At 41.1% G+C, this 26,857-nt stretch overlaps 1 protein-coding gene across 6 annotated transcripts in view; it reads left to right on the forward strand.

Moving 5' to 3' along the window:
• Window positions 1-25,430, forward strand: part of PDE1C (phosphodiesterase 1C) — a 513,888-nt gene extending 488,458 nt beyond the window's left edge. For 2 of the 6 annotated variants that reach the window (XM_025929475.2, XM_086693133.1), the window contains exons 18-19: window positions 4,484-4,552; window positions 22,981-25,430. In XM_025929475.2, coding sequence (XP_025785260.1) covers window positions 4,484-4,552; window positions 22,981-23,150 — 239 coding nt within the window. In that variant the 3' untranslated portion in view covers window positions 23,151-25,430. Of the gene's footprint in view, window positions 1-4,483; window positions 4,553-7,292; window positions 8,961-10,414; window positions 10,494-11,713; window positions 11,775-22,980 lie in introns of those variants that run through there. The other 4 variants (XM_086693124.1, XM_086693119.1, XM_086693129.1 and 1 more) reach the window with 4 other exon arrangements.
• The last annotated feature ends 1,427 nt before the right edge of the window (window positions 25,431-26,857 follow it).

Raw genomic sequence — 26,857 nt, forward strand, 5'->3', positions numbered from 1 at the left:
ACTTCATTTATAAAATATTTTGGAATTGTAAAATCATTAATCAATTTGTTTTTAAGACATTAAGAAAGCAAACTAAAACCAGAGGCAAAAAGTAGCTAGTGTAGTTGGAGCAAACCAGGACAAATGTTAGTAAGCAGTCATGCAGGCTGAAGAGGCCTGCCCAGTTCCCAGCGTTATTTCATAAATTGGATCTGAGTTTCCTGGAAACCTGAATAAAAATGAAAAGAAGCCATTTACAAGATTCCCATCATCCTTGAGGAGAAAGCACACCAGTTGTTCAGAAGAAAGAACGCTTCGCCTGATGGCCGAAAGAAATATCTTCTATAGGTATTCACTGAGTGTGTGCTTCTCATTTCCGGCTGTAGAGCGGGCTCAGCTGGGAACTTGAAAATTGCCCAGGCCTGGGCTCCACCCCAGGCCGATTGAACAGTATTTCTGGGGGAAGTGCCTGGGTTTTAGCATATTTTCTTTACAACTCCCCAGGTGATCCTAATGTGTAGCCAGGATAGAAAAGCTCTGACAGAGTGAATTCTGAGTCACTCACAGAGCGTCATTCCCAAGTAGATTTCTACGATAAATCCTAGAGTTATATGTGTCCCAAGGTGTTCTGCTGGCATGGAACAGTAGGGCACAATTTGGAAGCTGATCCGGACCTAGATCTTCCAGCTCAGTTTCTGGTGTTTTCTCTGGCAACTGGAGCAAAGAAGGGGTGGGGTTTTAGAAAATGAAACTTACATGAGTTGAGTATTATTCCCACAAATGGCACTGTGAGTAAAGTGATAGGTAAGTTTGGTGGCTGTGGGATGGAAAATGATTTCAGGAATACAACCCCAGTTTACGGGGAGCCAGTAGGGGGTTGACTCAGAACTTAACCACCCACAATAGTCCATGATGCCATCTAAAGGGTGGGAGAAATCACAAACAGGTTTATTTTATGTGTCTCCACATGCTACCTGTTTGTGACTTATGATTAGGAGAGATGTGGATGATTGCTCCCTTTTCCTGGTACATTGGGCATTTCATCCAGCAAACAGAAAAAATAACTCCATGTCTAGAGGGCTTGTGGTTCCACTTTTCCACTGACCCAAGGCTCCCAGAGGTCCCCATGTCACTCAGTGTCTGCAAAGACCATACCAAGGGGATGAAAACCTGTCCCAAGGAAAAGCCACCAAACTGCAGGGTTTCAAAAAAATCACAGTGAGTCATTTTTCTTTTAATTGCACCAAGCATTTGTATGAAATCACCTAGTACTAGCGAATGTTTCTACAGGTAATAACACTGAAGGCTTGTCATTCAGTGCCTTGCAGGTTTTCAAGGGCTCGCATAGGCAACGTTATGTTTGATCTCTCAAGTTCACAAGAGTAGCCGTGGAAAGCAGAGTGCCGTATTTTCCAGTAGTGAGACAACAACAAGGAAATTTCTATTGCAGAAAGTTTTCCAAGCCTGCGTGATGATCAGAATCACCTGGGGCAGTTGTGAAACTTCCAAGCCCTTCTGGAAATGCTGGCTCACCAGTGCTTGGTTGGGCCTGAAAATCTCGTTTTGTTTTTCCTTTTTGTTAAAATAATTGTTTAGGTTTTTCTTATCCTGAGGCAAATTTAGTATGACTGCACTTGAAGGGAGCCTGGATATTGAGTTAGTCAAAAAACAGCAAGAGTCACAGGGAAAAGTGTCTCTAGGTTTGAACTCTGAAGGATCTTGGCTTAAGTATTGCCCCACTCAGTAGCTTTGTGCAAAAGCTTTCGTCTCCAAATTCCATAATTCCATAAAATGGGAATTATTTTACCATCAGAGAGTTACTATCAGGAAAGATAACTAATGTACATTTAATTATTTATAGCTAATATGGTACCTAGAACATAGTAACCACTTGATGTGCAACAGTGACTATTATTAATGACCAAGCGGTCAAATTGTGAATTACCACTCTGAATAAAAAACCTGAACCCAGTCTCCATCCTAAAGCAATGGTTCTCACCTGAGGGCAATTTTGCTCCTAGGGAACGTTTGTCATTGTCAGGAGGCCATTTTTGAAGATCTCGATAGGGAGGTGCTACTGACACCTAGTGGTAGAGGCCAGGGATGCTGCTAAACCTCCTACTAGGCACAGGACAGCCCGCTCCTACAGCCTGGATGTTGCGCTGCTGTTGTAAGCCCTACGGTAGAGGGGACAGTGAGACAAGTAAGGTGTTTTGTGAGTGGAGGGATAAATGCTTTGAGTCATTGGCGCCCCGGTGTAGATGCAGATCAGTGGGACACAGAAGCATTTCTGGTGGACCAGAAGTGGCTCTGGACAAGAAGGTTAGAGGCATGGATTTGCATCCTGGTAGTACCCCTGATCAGAGCTGACTTGCTATGCACAGGCCCACCATTCTTTGCGTAGGATGCATTGTGAAGGGCACCCCCTGGAGTTGTGCAATGAGGCAGCCCTGGTCCTGACCCAGAGTTTCACTTTGGGCTTTTCACCTCGGGGTGTCTGCGACACCTCATGCTACCAGTGGTCATTAGACCCACCTGGGCAACTTGTTGACTTGCAGACATCTAGCTCCATTCCTTGGGTATTTCACTTTAGTAGGCTCAGGAAAGGGCCCTGGATGCCACATTTATAGAAATCACCTCAGGGAATTCTGAATCACCCTCAGAGCCAGGATTGGGCCCTCTGCATTCCCTGCCAACTCTGATATTCAGGGCACATATGAGACCTGAACCACAGGGACGTAAAGTTCTGCCCGATGTAGCTTCTCTCACCTCCTTGCAACTTAACCGTTTCTGTGGCCCTGAGGTATTTGGATTCGTTTGTGTTTTCTGTTTTTCCTGTTGCTTCTTCTCCTCCTGTTAACACTACTGTGCCTACCACTTCCAGTAATAATAATAACAATAACACAGAATATCAGGGTGGTACCCTAGCCTGTAAGACTAAAATGAAACTTCTCAGACACCATCCCAAGTGTATTTCTCCACATCTCACCTGCGATTCGGGGGGGTGGGGGGAGTTTCCCCGCTCACTTCTGGCCCCAAGTTCTCACTTCCTCTGATGAGAAGTCAACTGTGTTGACTCAGACAGCGATTTCTCAATGAACACAACCTCCATACACATCAGGCCTCTGCGTGTAACGTAGATGTTACAGAAAGTTGGAGTAGGTTCAGGGGACTTGTAACAGAAATGACAGTGGATCATGTATATCTTCTGTTTAAGGATTCTCTCCGCACATCTGCCAGCTCAGACTCCAGGCGTCTGCCGTGTTGCTGGATTCTGATGTCCAGGCCTCTTTTGCCCCACTCTGGATGACAAAATAAAGAAAGAGATGAATGAGTGGATAAATAACATTTGTATACACAATATATGTGAATGTGTATACCCATGCATGTCTGTGTGCATATGCATATATATAATAAAAAAATATATACTTGTGTGTGTATACACTCACACACACACATACTTATTTATATGTTTATGTGAATGTTCTTTTTCACAACAACTCAGCCCTCCCTTTGTTTTCTCTCTCCTTCCTGATCCTCACTCTGGGGTCTGCCTTGTCATTCCCTCGTGGCCCACGAAACTGTTCATATGAACGAAGATAGATAATCCCTTTCCCAGTGGGATGTTTTTGTTGTTGTTGTTGTTGTTATTTATTTTGAGAGAGAGAGCATAGGAGCAGGGGAGGGACAGAGAGAGAGGGAGAGAGATTCCCAAGCAAGCTCTGCACTATCAACTCGGGGCCGATGCAGGGTCCAAACCCACAATCCATGAGATCATGACCTGAGTTGAAATCAAGAGTCTCATGCTTAACTGAGCCACCCAGGTGCCCCGTCCTGGTGGGAGTTTTGATGCCAGCTGCAGAGAGCCCATGGACCCCACTAACCGAGCATTAGTATGGTCTCCTGCACATGCACACACACCGTGGTCCCTTTCATACTCGCCAGAACACTTTGATGTCATTGTTATTTCCCTTATTTTTCAGAAGACCTGAGCTTCAGAAAAATCAAGTTAATTGTTTGAGGTTCAATAGCCTGTAAAGTCTCTGGGGACAAACCCCTGTTTCCTTGGTTCTAAATCTAGAACTTTCCCTTCCACAGCAGCAGTCTTCCACCCTGGATGCACATAAAATCATCTGGGGGACTTAAACATACTGATGCCAGAGTTCCACCCTAGTACAGTGAGAACAGAATCTCTGGGGGTGGCGCTCAGGCAACTGTGTATTTAGAAAACTTCCTTGGTGGTTCTAAAGTGTGGTTCTGCTCTGTGATGTGTTGGGGACAGGAAACTGAGAACCATCACACGCACAGAGGTAAAGGCTATGCTCCTGGTTCTTTTGGACCATGGAATACGTGCTGCTCCCACAACCTCACCCAACCTTCTCCCAAACGTTGTTTTAAGACCCAAATGTTTGGATTATTTGATAATGTTTCAGATGAACATTTACCTGTCCTACAAGTCTGTCCACAATCCTGCTTTTCCTTACCCCTTTTTTCCTCTTTCTAGGCACCAAGAAGCGCTCCCACGGCTCGCCAGCCCCAAGCACTAGCTCTGTGAGTCGCCTTACCTTGCCAGGTGGGTAGATGGCACAGCACCATGACCTTAGCAATCACAGGGGACAGAAAGGACTGGTTTCTCAGGAGTTGATTTTGACGGTTGATAAAATGGGAATCTGGTCCCTTATCTATCTAGTCCACCCCACATTATCAGAGAGCTTTGCCTCTGCCGTCAACATTTGTAACGTGCCTTTTGGAATGCACATTATGTACACATATTTGGTTCACAATCTTTCCTGCTCACTGATGGAAAGAGTAGAATCGTGTTCTTCCTTGATGTCCATTGGGGCAGGTGATGGAAGAACTTCTTTGAGAGCCAAATGGTACAGGGAAGGGAGTGTGAGTCTTTGTGAGAGGCTTGCGTTCAAATCCCAGCCTTGCCTTGTTCAAATTGTGCAAGCTCACTACACTTATTCAGCTTCTTGGAACTCTGTTTCTCATCTGTCTGCATGACGGTAAGGATTAGAAATAATGCTTGAGAATTTAGCATAGAACTGACTCATAGCTAATCTCCACTATTGAGAGACATGAAAGTCCTGTACAGTCTGTATTGGATACCATCTAACGTTTGCCAGAAAATTTTAAGCATTCACGATGATCCTGTGTAATTGCTATGTAATATGAGGAACACCTATTGGTCATTCTGTCTCCATGCATAGGCTTACATTCTCTACCACACTTTAAGTTTTATAAGTGAAACCTGGCAAAACTTGTTTGGGAGGAAGGAGGTAGATATGGACATGGGAAAATTTGAGAAATAATAAAATGTTTAAGAAGGAAAAATGTTAATAATGCTAGCACTTAGAGTTGACCAAGATTGCCGCTCCTCCCAGTCTATATTAGATGCTTTTTTCCCCCTAGATTTGAATTATATTCTACAGAGAATTTTGTTTCTTCCCTTTTAAAATTTACTGTTATATTATATTTCCCCCATTATTAAATATTAAATAATATTTCAGTGACTGACTTCCATTTCATATTATACCACAATTTATGTATCTATTCATGGATAACTTTCTCTTTTATGTTATTTTTATTATTATAAATAATCTCACAGTCTTGTATCCAAATCTTCTGAGTCTGTAAGTGTGGATTTAGAATGGATTCTTTAGTAGGATTACTAGCTCAAAGAATATGTACATATTTAGGTTCTTGATATATTATTGTCAAAATGATTTCCATAAAGGTAATATTATTTTATACTTTTAGTGGTGAGTTTGCCTTTTACCATGCCCTTGCTAATGCTAACATTAATGCTTTACCAATTTGATTAGACAAAATTATTTTCACATTTACTTTGTATTTGTTTTATTTATTTTTTTTAATCCGTTTTCCAATGTTAATTTATCTTTTATATTTCTTCTTTTGGGAATTGCCAAATTTCATCCACTCGGAGCAGGACATTGCCTTCCATTTTAGCCCCTATACAATAGGAATGTTTTGCAATCAATGCTGTGTTATAATTTAGTGAGCAGCATTTTTTCTTGATTGTACATGAAATAATAGTTCACTTTACAACCAGTGGCACCTTAGAGTAGATGAAATATAATCCATACATCTGTACTTTTTCAACCTCAACTTCTGTAGCTTCCCTACCCCAGTCCAAAAACGGGACTCAGTGTCCACTGAATAGCCCTGAAACCTTCCTGCCACCATCAGTCTGCCTAGAACACTCTTTACCCTTTTCTCCTCCTGGATGATTTCTCTTGGTGGTCCTTCCAAATCATCTAGGTAGAATTAATACTGACTTACAATGATTTGCTTGTAAACGCCTTCACTCATTGATAGCAGCCTTTCCAAGAGTGGGGACTGTCTTTTTTTCTATCCCGGTGCCTTTCAAGGTGACAAGCACACACTGGGTGCTCATTAATGTCTGTAAGACTGGGTGTGTGAGTGAGAACTGTCCAGTTTCATTTATGACTGCAGAGAAAGAAACTGCCTTCAGAAAAAGACTCATTTTCAAATTTGGATTTGCACTAACTCTACTTTCTTTCTCTGTTGTCTCTGGAAGCCTCTTTCATCTCGTTCCTGCTTGTAGTTTTGGTGGTGTTAGGACTATAGGCATTAGGGGGGAAACGACTCCAAATCAAGCAACTCCAGTGTGCTGTGATAGTGTTTGCTTTTCTCTGTAAGGTTATATCATTCCTGGGTCACATGGCACCTCTGACCTCATCCTAGACATCCACAATAATATACAGAGCTGACCTGGTTCCCACCTGCTGTGCTGGGGGCCTATTGCTGGCCTGCTAGTTTTCCAAGGCTTATGACTCACCTTGTCTTTGCAGACACCTTGTCTTTGGCCTCAGTTTGGCAGTTTGAACTGTCCTAAATTGTGCGTTGGGGGCTCTGAGTTCTGGCAATTCCAAGTGGTCAGAACTGGAGTTCTCAAAACATTTGACATAATTAACCATGCAACGTGCAGCAGACAGCCTTCACCTCACTCATTACGATGGCCAGCCCACGACTGTCCTACCTCAGGAATACCACGTTGCCTCCCTTGACTCAAATACCTCTACCATAAACTCTTGGCGTCAAGCAATTTAAGGTATCATGTTTAAGGGTGCTTGGGTGGCTGAGTTGGTTGAGCATCTGACTTTTGATTTTGGCTCAGGTCATGATCCCAGGGTCCTGGGATTGAGCCCCGTGTGTTAGGCTGTGCACTGAGCGTGGAGCCTGCTTAAGATTCTCTCTCTCTCTCTCTCTCTCTCTCTCTCTCTCTCTCTCTCCCTCTGCCCCTCCCCCATTTTTCTCTAATAAAGTAAAGTAAAATAAAATAAAATACCATGTTTAAGGATACTCAAAAAGCCAGAGGGATAATAATCCTTGAAAACAATAAAATAAAATTGTGCAGAAAAAAAAAAATAATAAGAACAGAGATATGCAAAAGAAGCAATTCAGAATCTGAAATTTTAAAAAGCCAACAAATTTATAGCCACTGGAATTTAAAAAGAGAAAGAAAAACTCAATGTGCAACACAGATGAAAAGAGAATTAATGTTGGAAGTCAGTCCTTAGGACCGGATACCAAACACAGTTTAGAGAGGGAACCATATCAAAAGTGAAAGAACATGAACTGTAAGACTTTTAGAAGGAGATATAGGGATAAACCCTTATGACCTTGGATTAGGCAGTGGTTTCTTACATATGACACCTAAAACCCAAAGAAAAAAATAGATAATATAGCTTCATTCCAACCAAAGACTTTTGTGCTTCAAGGGACACTATTAAGAAAGTGGAAAGGAAAATCCATAGAATGGAAGAACATACTTGAAAATCATATATCTGATAAGGGTCCAGTATCCAGAATATATGAAGAATTTTTACAACTCAACAATAAGAAGATAAATAACCCAATTAATCAGAGGACAGAGGATTTAAAGAAGCATTTTTTCAAAAAAAGATATACAGATGAACATGAAAAGACGCTCACCAGCATGAGTCATTAGAGAAATGCAGATCAAAACCACAGTGAGATCCGACTCTACATGGACAAAAATTGCGACAATAATACCAAGCGTTGATGACGATGTGGAGAAATTACCAGCCTTCTACATCGCTGGTGGGAATGTAAAATGGTGCAGCCACTTTGGAAAACAGTTTGGTAGTTTCTCAAAAAGTTCAATATACAGTGACCGTATGACACAGCAATTCCACGCCTAGGTGTATTCCCAAGAGAACTGAAAAGCTATGTGTACACAAAAACTTGTTCACAAATATTCATAGCATTATTATTTATAATAGCTAAAAGTGGAGAGAAACTAACTGTTCATGAAGTGATGAGTACATGAAACAAATGTTGGGCCGCCTGGGTGGCTCAGTTGATTAAGTGTCCAACTTTGGCTCAGGTCATGATCTCACAGTTCGTGGGTTTGAGCCCCTTGTCGGGCTCTGTGCTGACATCTCAGAGCCTGGAGTCTGCTTTGGATCCTGTGTCTCCCTCTCTCTCTGCCCCTCCCCTGCTTGCTCTCAAAAATAAATAAACATTAAAAAAATTTAAAAAACAAATGTGCTATATCCATATAATAGATTATTATTGGGCCATACTAAAGTATTGAAGTATTGATACATTCTACAACATGGATGAACCTTAGAAACATTTTCCTAAGTGAAAGAAAGAAGTGAAATTGCTAGTAGATGCCAGAAGACAAAAGGCTACACATTATATGATTCTGTTTGTGTGAAGTATCCAGAATAGGCTTATCTGTAGAAAGAGAAAGGAGATTAGGGATTGCTAGAAACTTGGGGAGAGAGAAAAATGGGGAGTGAATTCTCATAAATATGGGATTTCTTTTAGTAGTGATGGAAATGTTTTGGAATTAGATGCTGATGATGACTGCACAGCCTTGTGAATATGCTAACTGAACTATACACTTTGAATGATGAATTTTATGGTATATGAATTATATCTCAATAAAAAACGAAAGAGCATGGAAGATAGTTAAATGGTTTGAGAGATTCAACGTAGGTGGAAAATGCACCTCAGTTGCCATACCTAAATAAAACCAAATGCATATCTAAAAATATTGTGTGAGATTGCCCAAAATTGCCTCAAGAATAGAAAATCTTAAATGCCATGAAAAGCTGGTTATATTCAAGGAGGCTGCAAGCATTTTGCCTATAATAAAATGACAACCAACTAGCAGCAAAATTTGCATTCATAATAGTAGATGCCAGAGGACAGTGAAAATGTATCTACCGTGTGTTGTGGGAAAATAAACCAATATACTATAGCTAAAATAGCTCAACTATTAATTATGAGTGAAGGCAAAGTAAAAAAAAATTCAGATATACAGTGACATGATTTATCAGTCACAGTCTTTATTAAAAGAATGATTAAGGGATATACTTCAATAAGAAGAAAAACAAACCCAAAGCAGGTGTGAGATACAAGAATAAATGGTGTATGCACAGGTAAATAAAACATATTGGTAAATTTGAGTAGTGACCCTAAAAATAATGTCCAATTTTTGTATTAAAATGAGAAACAGAATCTATGGATGAAAGGAGGTTTGTTCAGTGGAAAGCTAAGGACTGCTAATACCTGTTTTGTCTTTGGGCAGAACTTTGTAATTTTGTAACTTTTCAACACAAAGTATCATTAGTAAAATAGTGGAGATATAGCCTGTAACATCTAAATTGGGAACTGAACAATAACAAAAAAGGGGAATATAAAAATGTATCAACTTAATAGAAGGAAGAAGAAAAGGAAGCAAGGAATAAAGAATGATTACAAAATTAGATAGTAGAATCAAATTCAAAACAAAACCAAAATTAGGTAGTAGAATCAAGTCCAAAAATATGAGTAATAACAATAATTGCAAATGGTTTAAGAGATTATCTGATTAGATAAGGAAAACAAAATCCAGCTCTATCCTGCTTTTAAATGCACACCTTTAAAAAGACCCACAGAAAGTTTGACAACATATGAAAAAGAAAATTATCCATTTTAACATTCGTATAGCAGTCCATTATATAAATGAGCCACAAGATATTTAATTATTCTCCTATTGATGTTTTTTTTCCATTTTTTGCTGTTACAAACAATGCTTAACATAATATTGAACAAGAAAAGCAAGTTGCAACAAGATATATACCATCTAATACAATTTATATTATCTTTTAAAACAAGCTAAAATATTAGATATTTAATAAATGCACACAAATTCAATAATTGAGTGAACATATGCAGAGGGCTAATGAATACCCAATTCTATATGATGCTTTTTGCATGTGGTGGGGGGTTGGGGGAGAGAAGTATCATGGAACAGTGTACTAGGTACTTCAACCCTATTTGTGATATTTAATCTCTTTAAATAAATTTTTGAACTGAGGCGCCTGGGTGGCTCAGTTTGTTAAGTGTCTGACTCTTGATTTCGGCACAGGTCATGATCTCATGGTTCGGTAGATCAAGCCCCACATTGGGCTCTGTGTTGGCAGAACAGAGCCTGCTTGGGGTTCTATCTCTCCCCCTCTTTCTGCCCATCGCCCTCACTCTCTCTCTCTCTCTCAAAATAAATAAACTTTAAAAAGTAAATACATTTTTGAACTGATATGCAAAATGTTAACATTTGATTAAGTTGTATTGAGAATACATAGGAATTTGATACCTTTGTCTATACTTTTCTGTCTGCTCAAAGTATTACATATTAAAGAATTTAAGTGAAAAATCTATGGTTGTCTTCCAAGACTGTTTTGTTTGGTTTCATCCATGTAAAACTTGATTTTAGATATATTGCAGAGAAATTTGATGTTTTCTCTTTCTAACATACTGGGGGAGATACGAGGATTCAGATATGAAGAAAGTTCTGCTGGTACCATGCTTCAATTTTTTTTTTTTAATTTTTTTTTCCAACGTTTATTTATTTTGGGGACAGAGAGAGACAGAGCATGAACGGGGGAGGGGCAGAGAGAGAGGGAGACACAGAATCAGAAACAGGCTCCAGGCTCTGAGCCATCAGCCCAGAGCCTGACGTGGGGCTCGAACTCACGGACCGTGAGATCGTGACCTTAGCTGAAGTCGGACGCTTAACCGACTGCGCCACCCAGGCGCCCCTGGTACCATGCTTCAATCCAGAAGCCACCAGAGAACAACTCATCAAGGAACTGCTTGTGTGGTTTCCAAAGTTATCAAAGGAGTCCTCCTAAAACTCCAGCACCGGGAAACTCTTCTGGGGACATCACCTTGATTCTTGGCACATCTATCGCAAAGTGACTCCTGTGTCATAAAGTAATAGCACCTGCAGCCGATTTTTTTCTAGAGCCAACTTCCACTGTGCCCCATGGGGTTTGTGAACCCAGTCAAGCTCCATGGTGGGCTGTAAATGATGGAGAGCTGAGGAGATGTTGGCTCTCACTGGAGCAGTGGCCCGGAGCTTCACCACTACTTACAGTCATGACTGCTGATGATGGAGATTAGTCAGTGACTTACTTCTGAGCAGATTCCCCAGGGCGCCTCAGTCCCATCACTCTCCTGAAGTGGTCCCTAGATGGAAAGGTACAGTCCTGTCACCATTTGCTGATGCAGACAGCTGATTGCTTCTTTGTGTGTGCAGCTGCTGGCATGCACAGTAGTGTTGGCAATAGACGCAGCTCAGCTTCTAATCTCTGTGTCTGACGTAGAAAGAGCGTGTGTGTTGAGATGCCAGCTGGCTTGCAGTGACATTGTCTGTGTCCTATTCTAGGGGACTACGGATAAAACGTCCATCCGGAGGATTCCTCAGAAGAGACCTGACCAGCTCTGAGGTCTGAAGACATTTTAGGAAGTTTATGATTTTTTTTTTTTTTTAACCAGGACGAAACATTATGTGTGTTATAAGTTCTTGAGTGATGAACTTCAAAAAATAACTTCTGATCTCCCTAACACAGGTTTTTAACAATAAATACTTTGGTATGTATTGCACATCTATTAAATATCAGGGACAATGTTAGATTCTTAACATGTATTACCTCACTTGATCCTGGTAATGTTATCTCCATTTCACAAATCAGGAAACTGAGGCATAATTGGATAAGTAGCTTGCTCAAAGTTAGCGAGGCAAGACAAGCCTATGCTTTTTGCTTGAGTTTCATTGCTAGTGGGTAAAGACAGACGTCAAATAGTCCACACTGTAACCGCCTTTCTTGCACACTTGTGCTCTGTCTGGGGATTAGGTCAATTACCCAGCTATGAGTGTGGAGGGACCCTGCCCTGTGTTTTGAGTGAAGATTCCAGTGAGTGCTCTTTTGTAATTCTTTTATGTTGAGTTTGAGGGATGGAAGTTGTCATTCTTACAATGGTGTAGATCAAAGCTCACGTGTTATATTTTGATTTAGTACTTCAGAGCTCCAGACCCCTGGTGAAATTTAGCTTTGCAGTCTTCTCCAGGCATAGGTCCTTGTTGGTATGAACAAAGGGCAGAGTTACTGACTGAGCCTTACACTTCCCATTTTATATGTGCATGTGGAAAACCATACACATTGATGGGAAAAAAGAAACTCAGGAAAAATACTTGGCTTTTCTCCAAAAGATTTTTCTCCTTTAAAACAGCATGGCTCACATACGTTGGGCCTGCTGGGGCCAACAAAATGAAAACAAATAACTAAATTGAAGGTGATCCCTCCTTGAGGGAGGACTTCCTTATTTTTTTTATTAATTGAAATAATAATTTTATTAAATGAAACCATTAATCATTAAATCCTCAGGTTGCAGTGCATTTAATAACCAGCCATTGTTTGAATAAGAAGAGAGCTTGTCTTCGGGCCTTACTTAACTGCTCCTCCTCTTTTAGCTCTTTGTTAGAGGGAGAGGGGTTTGAAAACCATGCCTCAGTGCCTCTCCATACTCTAGTGTAGAAATGAGCTGAGGTTGTAGCATTTGTGTAAAGCAAACGTGTTCGGGCTTCAGACTTGAGACTTCAGGACGAAGGAACTTGCTGACACCCTTCTTGGAACAAATATGGGCAGCAAATCTAGACATCAAGACGTTGTTGAAGCAAGGGGGACCTATCAGGGTCTGTAGATTCCCATCATCTTTGCCAGCTGATGTGTTTTCTAAATGATTCATTTATTCTTTAGTAAATGCGAGATTTATGAAAGTTACTGAGTGTGATGCAGAGTAGCTTACTCATTTGTTAAATATTTCTTAGCACCAACTGTTACCAGTTCTGTGATTAGGTTCTGGGGACGCAAGTGTGCATAACACCTTGTCCCTGTCCCCATGAGGTTTGTAGCCAGGATTAATGATCTGCAGGATAAAGCATAAAGAAGCATCTAAAAGACCAGGGCATCAGTGGTTTAAGAATGGCTTCCAATGAAGGTGACTTGAAGAATTATTATGCCTCAGCATAATAAATGCAGAGTCTTAAGAATCAAAAGTGCCCTTGTGATTTTCCTAATTACATCAAGATTAGAAATCAGTGACTGAAACTTCTTCCATCATGGTTGGTTGTCTAAACCACACTTCCCATCCCAACCAGGATTTCCAGCACCCCTTCACACTCATGGTTAGGTGTTGCCCAAAGTGATTGCACAAACATCCATATCTGTACATTGTATCTGTACATTGTATAAGTAGTTTAGAATGTGGGCTAGATGCTTTTGCTTTGGTTAGAATGGCACTTAGTTTCAGCAAACTGGTTCCCTCAGGTAGCTGATATAGATTTCCATATATATGTGTGTGTATATATATATATATATATATATATATATACACACACACATGCACTTTTTAGATAATTAGTCTTTTTTGAATCAGAATGGTGTGTTCTCTGCCAAATGTTCATAAATAAATTAAATTAATCTCTTCATTGTTTGGTAAGGTCTTTGATGTAGTAGCATCTAGTTGTGTGGGGAATTATATGACTTTTCTACACTATCATAAGAAATCCATCAGGGAGGGCGCCGTGAAAAGGCCCTCAGTGATGACTATTCATCCCCTATGCTCTGTAATAAAAATGGTAGCCACATATCAAATATATACAACATACTGGGAGTCTTCAAGCTTACAAAGTACTGTATATACGTTCTCATTTACATCCCCATTAAAATCCTTATGGCACCATGCAAGGTAGTTACTATTCTTCCCATTTTACAGAAAAGCAGAAAACAAAACAAAAAAAATACCTGAGTCCCAGAATAGTTCATCTCCTTAGAATCTTACAGCTAGTAATAGCTTAACCCAGTTAGGTGCTGTCCCAAACCCATGCTTCTCTTGTAATACCACACCACCTCCCTCCAAAGTAGGTTTTCAAGGGTTCAATTCTTGTCACAGATTTTAGCAGATGGCTAAGGGTTGGAAACTCCTGCATGCAATGACCAGATCCTGCCAGCTGCCCCAGATATTCCTTAATACCTAAGTATAAACTGACTTATTCTCAAAACGAACTTGGCACCTAAGCCAGTGTTTCTCAACCTGGCTACACGTTAGAATCACTGGACGTGACAAACATCCTGATGTTTGGGCTCCAACTTAAAATAATAGATCGTTTCAGAGACTTTTGAGAGTAGAGCTTGGGCATCAGTAAATTTTTTTTTTTTTTTTAATTTTTTTTTCAACGTTTTTTATTTATTTTTGGGACAGAGAGAGACAGAGCATGAACGGGGGAGGGGCAGAGAGAGAGGGAGACACAGAATCGGAAACAGGCTCCAGGCTCCGAGCCATCAGCCCAGAGCCCGACGCGGGGCTCGAACTCACGGACCGCGAGATCGTGACCTGGCTGAAGTCGGACGCTTAACCGACTGCGCCACCCAGGCGCCCCGGGCATCAGTAAATTTTAAAGCTCTCCAGGCAATCTGATGTGCAGGCAAGGTGGAGAAGCAAACAACTTCAAGTTGGATGAAGGGCAACAAAACCAGGCGGGTTATCTTTTCTCTATGGACATACGTTCCTCTGGGGACCTGAAAATGCTGGTTGGGTCATCATTCGATGCTAGGTAGTGGTTTGGCTCATGCAGTGTCACAGCTCCTTCTGGATAGCTTCTCAGAGGCAGGCTTCCTGTTTCTGGGATCTTTACACTGTGAGGTGAAAACAGGGAACCAGTGGGTTATTTAGCATTCTCAGTTTCTTGAGGTAAAGTCCTTGGAGAGCCAGAGTCTTAAAATGTAGGTAATGGGTTTCATTATCTTAGTTTTAGTATAAAACACACCTTGAGGAGTTTTAGAGTAGATCATCTCCTTAGACAACACTACATCTAATGTGGGGCACTGAAGCCATGTGCCCGAGTCATACGCGGTAGAGACAGAACTGAATCTGGCCCCTTCCAAGGATGAGGGCAGCTGCGATAATGGGTGTGCAAACACCGAATAGTACAGAAGACGGAGACCATGCTACTGGGTCTCCTTAAGCAGCCAAGCCTTGAGTTTGTAAAAGGTTGTTTTATTTCGCTTTCATTTTTTAAAACGTCTCGTGGGAAGCCTAGATCATGAACAAGAACCAAGCCTGTTTTACTGCTGAAGCCAGTTAATATCTTCCACTTGCCCTTTAAGGAAAAGACTACCTTTGAAAGCCAGTCCAGCCGAACTGCTAGAGTTTTAAAGGGTGTGTTTCTGCCTTGGGAATAGGAAGAATCCTGCCTGATTCAGCCCTTCGTGGAGCTGATGCTAACATAGAGAGGAGTCTTTCGGCTGATTTTATGTTTTCTCCTGAGCTCACCTTCAAAATGCAACCGAGTCATGCCAAATTAGCTGATATGGCTGACTTGATCAGAATCAGACATAAACCATGTTTGGAATTCCAGATAATCTGAAAAGATGCCCCGAAAAGAAGATAGAAAGTGTCCAGAGAGAATACAAATCCAGAGGCATAAACTAACGCCAGGCAGATTATATCTCAAACTGAGCAACACTATAACTATCAGCCCAAGATCAGTCCTACAGGGAATGGCAGTGCCCACCCTGGAAGTCTTCTTGGCATTCTGTCTGTTCAGGGTTTTAGTCCCACTTTATCCACCAGGAGTTACCCTTGGACGTGGTCACTATCACTACAATGATAACAATAAAGAACCGAAGGCATTTTTTATTGCAGACGCCATAGTAAGTCCTTTATATGCCCAGTCTGGCTGAGTCCTCCCAGAAGCCCTGTGAAGTAGGCAACTGTTACGCGTGGGCTGGAGAGGAGAAATGTGGAACTTACTTGGAGTTTACAGGAAAAGTGACTCGCCCAAGAAAAAAACAGGAGTGGTAGAGGCAGGCTTTAAAATTAATCTCTGCCTGGCAAGCTCTCACTCTTATCTTATCCTTCAGTCAGACATCAGGAATGTCCTCTTTGTCTGCTCTTATTCTTTGCTTTTCCAAGTGTTAGATTTATTTAGAAAATAATGGCTAATCTCAGGGTTGGTTCTTCTTGGTGTGGGTCTTCTTAGAGTTCTCAAATGATAGCATCACAAAGTTGCTTTCTCCGACAACAACAAAAATACCTTTTCATTTCTCAGAGCTTTTGTCTTCATGGTAGACCCAACAGAAGAACAAAACGTAGTGGACAGGAGAGAGAGAGAGAGAGAGAGAGAGAGAGAGACAAAGCATAATTCTGAAGGCCACAAGCAACCTTAATAGATGCACAAAAGACTCCTCCCTAGCAAGGCAGGATGTTATGATCAAAATATAGCAGCAACATTGGCTAGCTCTCTACAGTTTACAGAACACTTCCAGTGTGCAAAATATTATTACTATTGTTTCTTTTGTGAAGATAAGGAAGGAGACATTTGGAGAGACCAAAACAGTAGTTCTCAAACTCTGGCACAGTGGAATTATCTGAAGAGCTTTAAAAACTCTTGAAGTCTCAGACTAACCCCCCATAGATTCTACTTTAATTGATCTGGGGTATGAGCTGAGCGTTTGGATGTTTTAAATCTCCCATGGTGGTTCTCATATGCAGCCAGGGAGAGAACCACCTGGAGCTCAACCTAGCTTGATTGCTCATCAATAGGGGCTGAGACTTTTGGAATTCCTGTTAATGTTCCAACCTGGCATAAGTGAAGGAAGAGACAAAAGCAGTTATTTAAGAGATCTGTTAGCTAAGACCTTTATATAATTCCTTCCCAAGTTATCACCACAAATTATATTAAGGGGGGATGATTGGCTTTTGCTTTGGGGGAAGTGTAACTATAGCTGCTAACAAGGTATTCAAGAATCCCATATATTATACAGATTATATACTCAAATATTGATAGTGTAAATGAGATACAATTTTGACTCTTTCAACTTATTATGGTAGTTACTAAAACTTACTCTGAACTTTGGCCCAAGGTTATCTTAAATATTGGACTAAGGCTCTGAAGCTGAGCTGCTTGAAGGTGAATCCAGAATCCAGGCTCCCTGCATGCCATGTTGTGTAGGCTTTGGCAAGTTGCTTAAGTTCTCTAAGCTCCAGTTTTCTCACCCGAAAAGAGGGTGGTAACAGTGCTTGCTTCATAGGGTTGTAGAGGAGATGAAAGGCTAATTCTCGTTAAATTCTTAGCATCGTGCCTAGTACACAATATATGTGTATTGTATGTATATGTGTATATATGTATACAATATATATGTGTATGTGGTGAAGCCTGAAATGAAAATCACAAGCTCAGGTTCTTTTATCATGCCGTCTTCAGTGGAGCTGATGTTAGCATTCTAATCCCTTGCAATTCAAAACTTGTGAAGGATTTTTGTAATTTTCATAAGGACTTTGCATCAGCTTTCAGGCAGATACCACGAGTAGACACTGATTTTAGAAATGGAATGTATGGAAGTGGGGTTTTATTCTTCACGTAAACCAATATTCCAGAGGCAGCAAATGATTTTTTTATCTTGTTAGTTTAGTGTATGTGGGATGTGAGTGTGTGTGTGTGTGTGTGTGTGTGTGTGTGTGAATGCAGATAGAAAAGGTGTATAATGGAAATATTTTTTTCCAAAGCTCTTATCATGGCATTCTCTTTGAAAGAGCAGAAAATACATGTATAACACTTCTTATTTTTAAAAGGTGCTAATATTAGGGTGCCTGGGTGGCTCAGTTGGTTGGGCATCCAACTCTTGGTCTTGGCTCAGATCGTGATCTCGTGGTTCCTGGGATTGAGCTCCGAGTCAGGCTCTGTGCTGGCGGCATGGAGCCTGCTTGGGATTCTCTCTCCCTCTCTCTCTGCTGCTCCCTGACTCATGCTCTCTCTCTCTCTCTCTCTTTCAAATAAACATCAAAAAATAAAATAAAAAGGTGCTAATAATTAGAATTCATTCAGAAGCTAAGAATAGACCAAGTTGCTGCCATCACAGGTAGTGCTCTGCAACAGAGATTCAGTGTTAGTGGTTCCAGAAGATCACAATCAAGTCATAGTGGATCAGAAGAACAGAGACGGATTCTCACACAAATTGTTATTTAGCTTGAGATTAGGCAGGACCAACACCAGGTGAGGACTAGTGACAGTTCTCTCTGACCTGCTCTCAGTGCAGAACAACAAGGTGTCCTGAGGTAGGGATTCATCATAGCATATGATATGATGCCCTAAGGTAATGATTAGCCCTGTTTTTATGAAAGTGTTTTCTGCTGAACACTCTGTGAGAGGACCCTATAAAGGGAGTTCCTTAGCCTAAAAAGAAACAGAGGAAAGCTACATGCTATTGGCTGCTTTTAAGGATTCATTAATACATAGCCCTATTATTTAGGTGTCTGAGAAGATGGGGTACCATGAAGATGGTGGTTTACCTTTAACCCAGTTAAATTTGACAAGGAACTTCCCCATCCCCTAACAATACCTATTACATTTGCAACTTTCTTGAAGGATACTTTGAGAAACAGTAGTCTAATATGACCTTAAAGAGCTTTAAAATTTTTTTTAACATTTATTTATTTTTGAGAGACAGAGAGAGACAGACCATGAGCAGGGGAGGGGCGGAGAGAGAGGGAGACAGACTCTGAAGCAGGCTCCAGGCTCTGTGATCTTAAAGAGCTTTAAAAGCCCTCTTTCACATTGCAATGCCTGAATCCAACTAACAACCGCATGATTTTGACGTAGGACTAAGTCTGAATCTATTTTCTGAAAACTAGTTCTATAGAGACTCTTCTCCCACACCACAAGAAAAGTAGCCACCAAGCAAAATGGTCTTGATAGAGACAGGGACAGAGACAGAGAGGGTGTAACGGAGAGGTTGGTGGTGGCTGAGGAAGGGGAGAAGATCATAGACAACGGGAGAACCCTGGTGTTGATGAGTAAGATAAGATGTATGGGGCGCCTGGGTGGCGCAGTTGGTTAAGCGTCCGACTTCAGCCAGGTCACGATCTAGCGGTCCGTGAGTTCGAGCCCCGCGTCGGGCTCTGGGCTGATGGCTCAGAGCCTGGAGCCTGTTTCCGATTCTGTGTCTCCCTCTCTCTCTGCCCCTCCCCCGTTCATGCTCTGTCTCTCTCTGTCCCAAAAATAAATAAACGTTGAAAAAAAAAATTTTAAAAAGATGTAAACAGATGAGGATTAAAACCCCTCAAAGAGCATTGCTTTCATGAAAAACAAATATTGTGCATAATTGTGAAATAAAGGAGGTGATGGATCAACTTTTGTCATGCACTTTTCTTTTCCTAAGCACTTTTGAAAGTAATACAGATAATGACTTTCCCAAGTTCAGGCTCAGTGCAGAAATGTGACTTTGTCAAATCTTCATTAGCTAATTAGATCATTTCCTTCAAGTAAATTGCTCTAAGAGATGAGAGCCGACTTTGTAAATATGTCCCCAAGAGAAAAAAGGTCCAACTTGCTGATAATCAAGCATATGGAGGGGAGGGGATTCTGTTCCCAGTTTGGTTCTTCTCTACCCTCGTGGAAGGAGAGGTGGATTTTAACACTACGGATTGGGTTCAGCTGTGGGATGTGTGCAGTCATTGAAAGTGGAAGGATCAGATCCTCTTCCAGTATCTCCAGAATAGCCAGGAGACGAATGAAAGAGCCCTGGAGGCCAGGCGAGCATCCCAGAACAAAAGTCTCCATTACATTCAAGATGGTGCCCTTATCCCTAGCTCTGCTGTTTTGCCCTGTCATCAAATCATGTTTCCCTGCAGAGTGGAGAGGCAATCAATGCATACAAAACAGCACTATATGAATTTTTCTTTTTTCCAACATTTTGAGTAAAGGTGACAGCAGGCATATAAGTATTTCCACAGTCTTGGTGGGGAGCCGATCTCTATCAGCGGGTTCAACTCTATTTGCAGCGACTCCAGTGGCAAGGGGAGTTTTTGTTCAGACAAAAAGAATTCCAGCAAACGGTAAATGTTTCTTCCTGCTGAGAAGTGGGAAATTCAATAATACTTTGGCTGGGTTCATGCTGAGTAGCGAAAATAGAATGAATATGGAGAGGGATTGTGACTTGAAGAGCAGTAAATCAGCTAGCCCAGACGCTTGCAACAATCAGCTTTTAATCTGAAACCTCTCTTGTTTCTACACCATTCTCCAGGGTAACAGGGTCGTTTTTACACTTGTTCCTAGAGTGTTTTGTGCTGCAATCCCTTGTTTACCCTAAGAAACAGAATTAAGCACTGTGAAGTCTGAAAAAATTCTCGATTCTTCTGCACATGTATTATTCTGTCACTACAGGACCATTTGCTAGACATCTTAGGAAAAGTTGGTGTGGGTGTTATGGTAGTAATAGCATCCCTTATTATGCCTGAATATGTTTTTCTTCTGTAAGTGAAGTCACAAATTTCAGCAGGAATCACTAGAATGGAAGTCCCATGAGGGCAGGGATTTCTGTTTTGTTCACCGTTTTATCAGCAACACATAAGTGCTCTAAGACATCAGTGAATGAATATTAGTCTATAGACTGTGAAAAGTATACTCAGCTATGAGCTCTCTGAGATGTCTATAATATTAAAGCCCAGAGTCACCCCCGTTTTTCTGGCTTTTTATTACATATGATTTTGTAGAATAACTCTGATGTATGATTCTATGGAAGGAATTTTTAATAGCATGTTTATTTTTCAAAAGTTACATCACTAAAACCTGGTCATCATAGAAAAATTAGAAAATGTACACATCCAAAAAACAACAGCTATGTTTATACTACTCGGAGGTAATCACTGCTATGATTTAAATGTGTGTTCTTTGGGATTTTCCTATGTGCATATTGATATGTTTTTATAGTGATGAGATTAGATTCTGTTTACTGCTTTTTTGATTTAACAGTATTATATGAACCTCTATTTTTATTAATAGACATCTATATCCCTTTTCCATAGTATCACAGTAGTATATTTTAAGAATGTACCAGAACTTCACTAACCCCTATGATTGTATATTTAAGTTGTATGTTTAAGTTCTGATCTTTTGCTTGATCATATTGGAAGAGATATGTGAAACTGGTTTTCACAAAGGTAACCTCTTGTTTGATAGATCTGTCCCCTAATCTTAGCCCTCCACGCTGACACAACTGTGTATTACCTTTCTTTGCTGGCCTTTTACATGTTAGTACAATCGCCTCACTGAGAACTAGTGTTTGAGGAAATGGCTCAGCACCTGCTCTGTCCTTCATACCTTTTACCTGATTGTTCTATCTCATCTGTTTGTGATTATCATTTAACCTGGCTTTACCTTTATTCACTTTTACATGGTATCACAGAGTGCTCTCCAGTGGGACCGAGCCAGGGAAGAGGTGGGGTGGGTGGTGGGGGGCAGAGCACAGGGGAGCAGACGAGGAGGAATCACTTTAGTACTTTATGTCTTTATGTGTCTTGACTGCTCATTTCTTTTCATCACTGAATAATATCCCGTCGTGTAGGTGGTCTACAACATGGACAGCCAGTTGAAGGAGTTCTTGGCTTACAGTCTGTGGCAATGATGAATAAACTTCTATAAAATTCATATGCAGGTTTTTATGTGGACACCGGTTTTCAAATCAGTGGGGGTAAATACCCAGGAGCAGAATGTCTGGATCGTGCGGTAAAACTATGTCTAGCTTCGTAAGAAACTGTCAAACTGTCTTCCGAAGTGGCTCTGACACTTTGCATCCTCGCCAGCAGTGTCATCAGTTTTGTTTTGGATTTTGCCCATCCTAATAGGTGTGTGGTGTATATCATTGCTCTTGTAATGTGCAATTCCCTAATGGCACAAATTGTGGAGCCTCTTTTCCTGTGTGCCTTTTTTGCTATATGCGTATTTTCCTCGGTGAGGAGTCAGTTCAGATCTTTTGCTCCGAGGTAAAGTGGGTTGTTTATTTCCTTTTGCTGGATTTTAAGAGTTTTCAAAAAACATTTTGGACACTAGACCTTTCTGTGTGTGTTTGGCAAATATTTTCCCCGTGAGGTACTTTTTATTAGCGCTTCGAGATTGTTTGCCACTTTGCAAGCCTGGAAGCTTACACACAGTGCTAAATGCTGAATCATGGTATGACTCTGCTCACCTGTGTTTACTTTGCTGTTCCCCAAAGTGATACCACTGCTCCCACTCACTTCCTGAACTCCATTCGTTCGCTGTCAGAGAAGCTTTGTATTCTGGGATCCTCATTGTCTGTCTCTAGGTTGTGTACATTGTCTATCTCTGGCCTCCTTGCTCCCATTGTCTATCTCTTTATTTATTTTAAGTAAATGACGAGGGTGATAATGTTATTTATTCATCTACCTGCAGTAAGATTCCCAGTGAGGATCCAACTTGTTTGTTTCCTGGTTTTATTTTTTTTTATTTTTTTTTTTATTTTTTTTTTTTTTAACGTTTATTTTATTTTTGGGACAGAGAGAGACAGAGCATGAACAGGGGAGGGGCAGAGAGAGAGGGAGACACAGAATCGGAAACAGGCTCCAGGCTCTGAGCCATCAGCCCAGAGCCTGACGCGGGGCTCGAACCCACGGACCGCGAGATCGTGACCTGGCTGAAGTCGGACGCTTAACCGACTGCGCCACCCAGGCGCCCTGTTTCCTGGTTTTCAAGAGAACAGACAGGTCTAGGGGAGAGCAAGTTGCCCACAGTAGTTAGGTTGTGCCGTGTCATTGGCAAGGCTAATGGTTGTCTGTCTTCCTTTGCATGGCCTCCAGTCATCAAGCCTCCTCTACGTCATTTTAAACGCCCTGCTTACGCGTCTAGCTCCTACGCACCTTCGGTCCCAAAGAAAACTGACGAGCATCCTGCGAGGTACAAGATGCTGGATCAGAGGATCAAAATGAAAAAGATTCAGAATATCTCACATAACTGGAACAGGAAATAGGTCAAGGGGAAGAGAGGGAGTGAAGGAGAGACCCACTCCCCTGCCTCTCAGCACTCACCGGCCACAGTGGGATGTGCTTCCAAGACCGTTGGAAGCCTTGGGGGCTGGTGCTTTCGTGGTTGACTCCACCAAGGCAAAGTGGAGGCTGTATGTGATTTTCCCCTTTGTTCTGTTATGGACCCAGCCGTTACTGGATTTGGGAGTCAATGGAGACTCCAGGAGTAAGAGGTTAGTCTCATGTGGCTTATATTTGTATAGATCTTTCAAAGTCTAAATAGAACCCAAATTAAAATAATGCCACCTCTTTAGAAAACATGGAATCCCTCCCACTGACACTTCTTTCATCCCTAGAAGTTGACTTGCCCCAGTAAGAATATTGGTTTAATAATCATTGTATTTAAGAAATGTAAGTCTTAAAACATCTTTTCCAACTTTAAATACAGTAGAAAAAGGTGTTTTTGCATATGCATTTCTTAAATATGGTGATTATTATAATATTTAAAATGTAGGTGAATATGTAACTTCCAAAGGAAATGCATTAAAGATAAAAGTTGTGTTTCTGAATGTAACAATCACAGCGGAAAAGAAGACCGATGAATAGAGTTCATAGGTAATTCTGAACAGAGGCTTCACAGAGAAGATACAAGTTAAAAATAAAGACGCATGCTTTGGTTTTTGTTGCATGCTCACACAATCGCCTCATTTCGTACCTTTTGAAATTTGAGAGTTTGCAGGAGATACATTTTGGCTGTACTTCTAATTTGTTACTTTCACTTACAGTTGACAATTCTAGAAATCAATGAGATGCCCATGCCTCAGAGACTCCAGGTTTGAGATCTACCCCAGGAGAAGTCTTGTGGTCCTGGGGCAGGAGGATGTAAATTGCTGAACCTAATTTAAATCTCTAATTTGCAGATTTTTCTCCATAAAGTTGGAGATACCTTTAAGTTCAATTTTGGATAATCTTCCCGGCAGACCATATAGCTGAGCCCTTTGGGATCTCAGTTGCTCTTCCAGCTCTTGGAGGAATGGAAGTCAATAACTCACCTCTCTTCATTGCGGCATTTTTAGCTCTTCTGAATCTCTCCTAGAGTTTTTACTTTGGGACTAAAATCACACAAAGTGGGAAGGAATCTTTCAAGGCCAGAAATAGCTTTTGATCCCTTTAGAAATGGTCTGGTGCAGTGGAAAACTTTAGGTTTGTTGTCAGGCGGTTCTGATCTCCAGTCCTGTGCCGTCTATAACTAGTTGCATGCCCTTGGTCTAACGGCATAATCTTTAAAAGCCTCAGTTTACTTAACTAGAAAGTGGGACTCATAATACCCACTCTGCCTTTTGTGGTGAACATTGAGGGTAATGTAGGTGTGGATTGTTATTGCTGAATTCAGTGAGTAATAGGAACAGAACAGATGTAATTAGGAGCATTCCACATCCAAAAAAAAAAGAAAAAGAAAAAGAAAAAGAAAACAAAAGAAAAGGAAAAAAACCAAACAAACAAACTCCCAGGCACAGTACACAGAAGCTGTGTACTGATGGCCATAGCCTCTGGAGTCTGACTGCAAACGGTTTAGTGTTCTCTTCTCTCTTTCACCACAGTTCACTTCTAGTAAACCACAGTTATGCAAGTTGAGCCAGCTCCAGAGTTTAGTGCCCATCACGCTAGTGAGTAATTTATTTATAACATGGTTTACAATGGTGTTTCAGGGAAATTTAATTACTCTACAAAAAGAAAAATCACTGTGACTTTTTGTTAGGAAAGCAATTGTAATTCTTAACTCCCTGCTTGGTCCCTGAGCGACGGGATCCTTCTGCAGGCTCACAGCGTCTATTCTGCCTGAAGAAGGTTAGCTCAACAGGTACTTCCTCCCTGTTTGTATACAGGCGCCTTAGTGCCTGCTTCACAGAGCCATTAAGCAAACAGTGAAACTGCCCATGGGGTACTGGCCTCCTTGCTTCCAGTGGATCATCAGTGATGTTTATCATCTGTCCTGCAATACTTTCAGTCTTAGGCATTGAGATAGCAACGTGGCTGTGCTTTCTTGACTGTGCTTCTTGACGTTAGAAGCCATGATCCTAGGGCAGAATTTTCTGTATTGTTTTATCCCAAGATGCTATTTTTCAGCTTTGGCTAATATTTTGATTGAATTCAGATACTGAGATTCCTCATTGCTTGTAAGATACCTACCATGTGTTTTGTTTTTGTTTTTGTTTTGGCGTGATGGATTGTGTACAAATGCCAGATTATATTCTTACAGCAAATAAAAAGATGCTTTTCAAGGACTTTCTTGTACGAGTCACCTTTTTCATCTTCAGAATTCTGGGGTTCATTTGAAAAGCATTAGATTTTCCCTATCCTTGACACTATTTAGTCCTGAATATCTTGTCAAGATGAATAGCATAATTTAAACTTTTCAGTTGGCTTCCTGATTGTATAGGTGGTAGGGTTTTTTTTAGACCCCCTTCTTCCCATACCACAAACCCAGTCGATTAATTTGTTAATATGAGTAACCCGTAATACCAGCTAGTCTGTAGGTAAACACCTGTGTTATCAACTTGGTTTATATTATTCCAGTTAGCAGTTCAGAACAGGCACTTTGGGGGGTAGAAACACCTATCACAGTACCAGGGCTAAGCATATGGTAACGATAGCAATAAATATTCTCTATTATTTCTTGGAGAAAGAGTGGAGTATAGTAAAAAGAAGTTAGGCTTTTGAGTTTGAGAGCAACGTCCCTTACTAGTTTTATGACATCAGATAGGTTGTTCATATTCTCCACCTTCAGTAAAAAGATGTTAATGATTTAATTAGTGATGTTTACCCACCTGCCTGTTCTCCCAGGTACCAGTTTCTGCCTCACCCTGCATCTCCATCTTTAATATGCATTTCAACATTCAGTTGGAAACCCGACAGCCCACCCTCATCCCATGCTCCCTTCACCTGTGTCTCCTGCACCCTTGGAGTTCTCGGGCTTCCATCTTTTATCTGTCGTGGCTGCCTCTTGCTCTCATCTTCCACTTCGCTGAACCCTTGTTCACCCCTGGCCTCTTACTCCTACAGTTCTGTCTTTCGTCTCTTCCTGTTCACCCCATCTCTTTTTCCACACCCCATCCCTTTGTTTTTTCCAAGTTCCACCGATACAAGCCTACTGTGTAGAACGGACTTTACCAGAAAGTTTAGGATGATGGCACAGCAGAAGCAAATATATAAATTAAAAATCCAATAGCAGGGGCGCCTGGGTGGCACAGTCGGTTAAGCGTCCGACTTCAGCCAGGTCACGATCTCGCGGTCCGTGAGTTCGAGCCCCGCGTCAGGCTCTGTCTGGGCTGATGGCTCGGAGCCTGGAGCCTGTTTCCGATTCTGTGTCTCCCTCTCTCTCTGCCCTTCCCCTGTTCATGCTCTGTCTCTCTCTGTCCCAAAAATAAATAAAAACGTTGAAAAAAAATTAAAAAAAAATCCAATAGCAGTATCAGCTAGTCTCCCTTTGCGGATGATTCTTCATGGCTGTTTCTTCCTTAGACACAGATTTGCCTGCATCTTCTTGGATTTCTCCTTCTACCAGACCTCCCCCCCGCTCTTGAACTTTAAATTCCTATGAATTTACAGAGCAATCCATCTCTCCCTACACCACACAAGTTCAAGGCACTTTTAAAGCTTATGAACTCACTCTGCCAAACAAAGCACATTTATTCTGGGTCCTGCTTCTATA

Source organism: Puma concolor, chromosome A2, assembly GCF_028749965.1.
Source record: "Puma concolor isolate L17-30 chromosome A2, mPumCon1.1.hap2, whole genome shotgun sequence".
NCBI classification, from domain to species: Eukaryota; Metazoa; Chordata; class Mammalia; order Carnivora; family Felidae; genus Puma; species Puma concolor.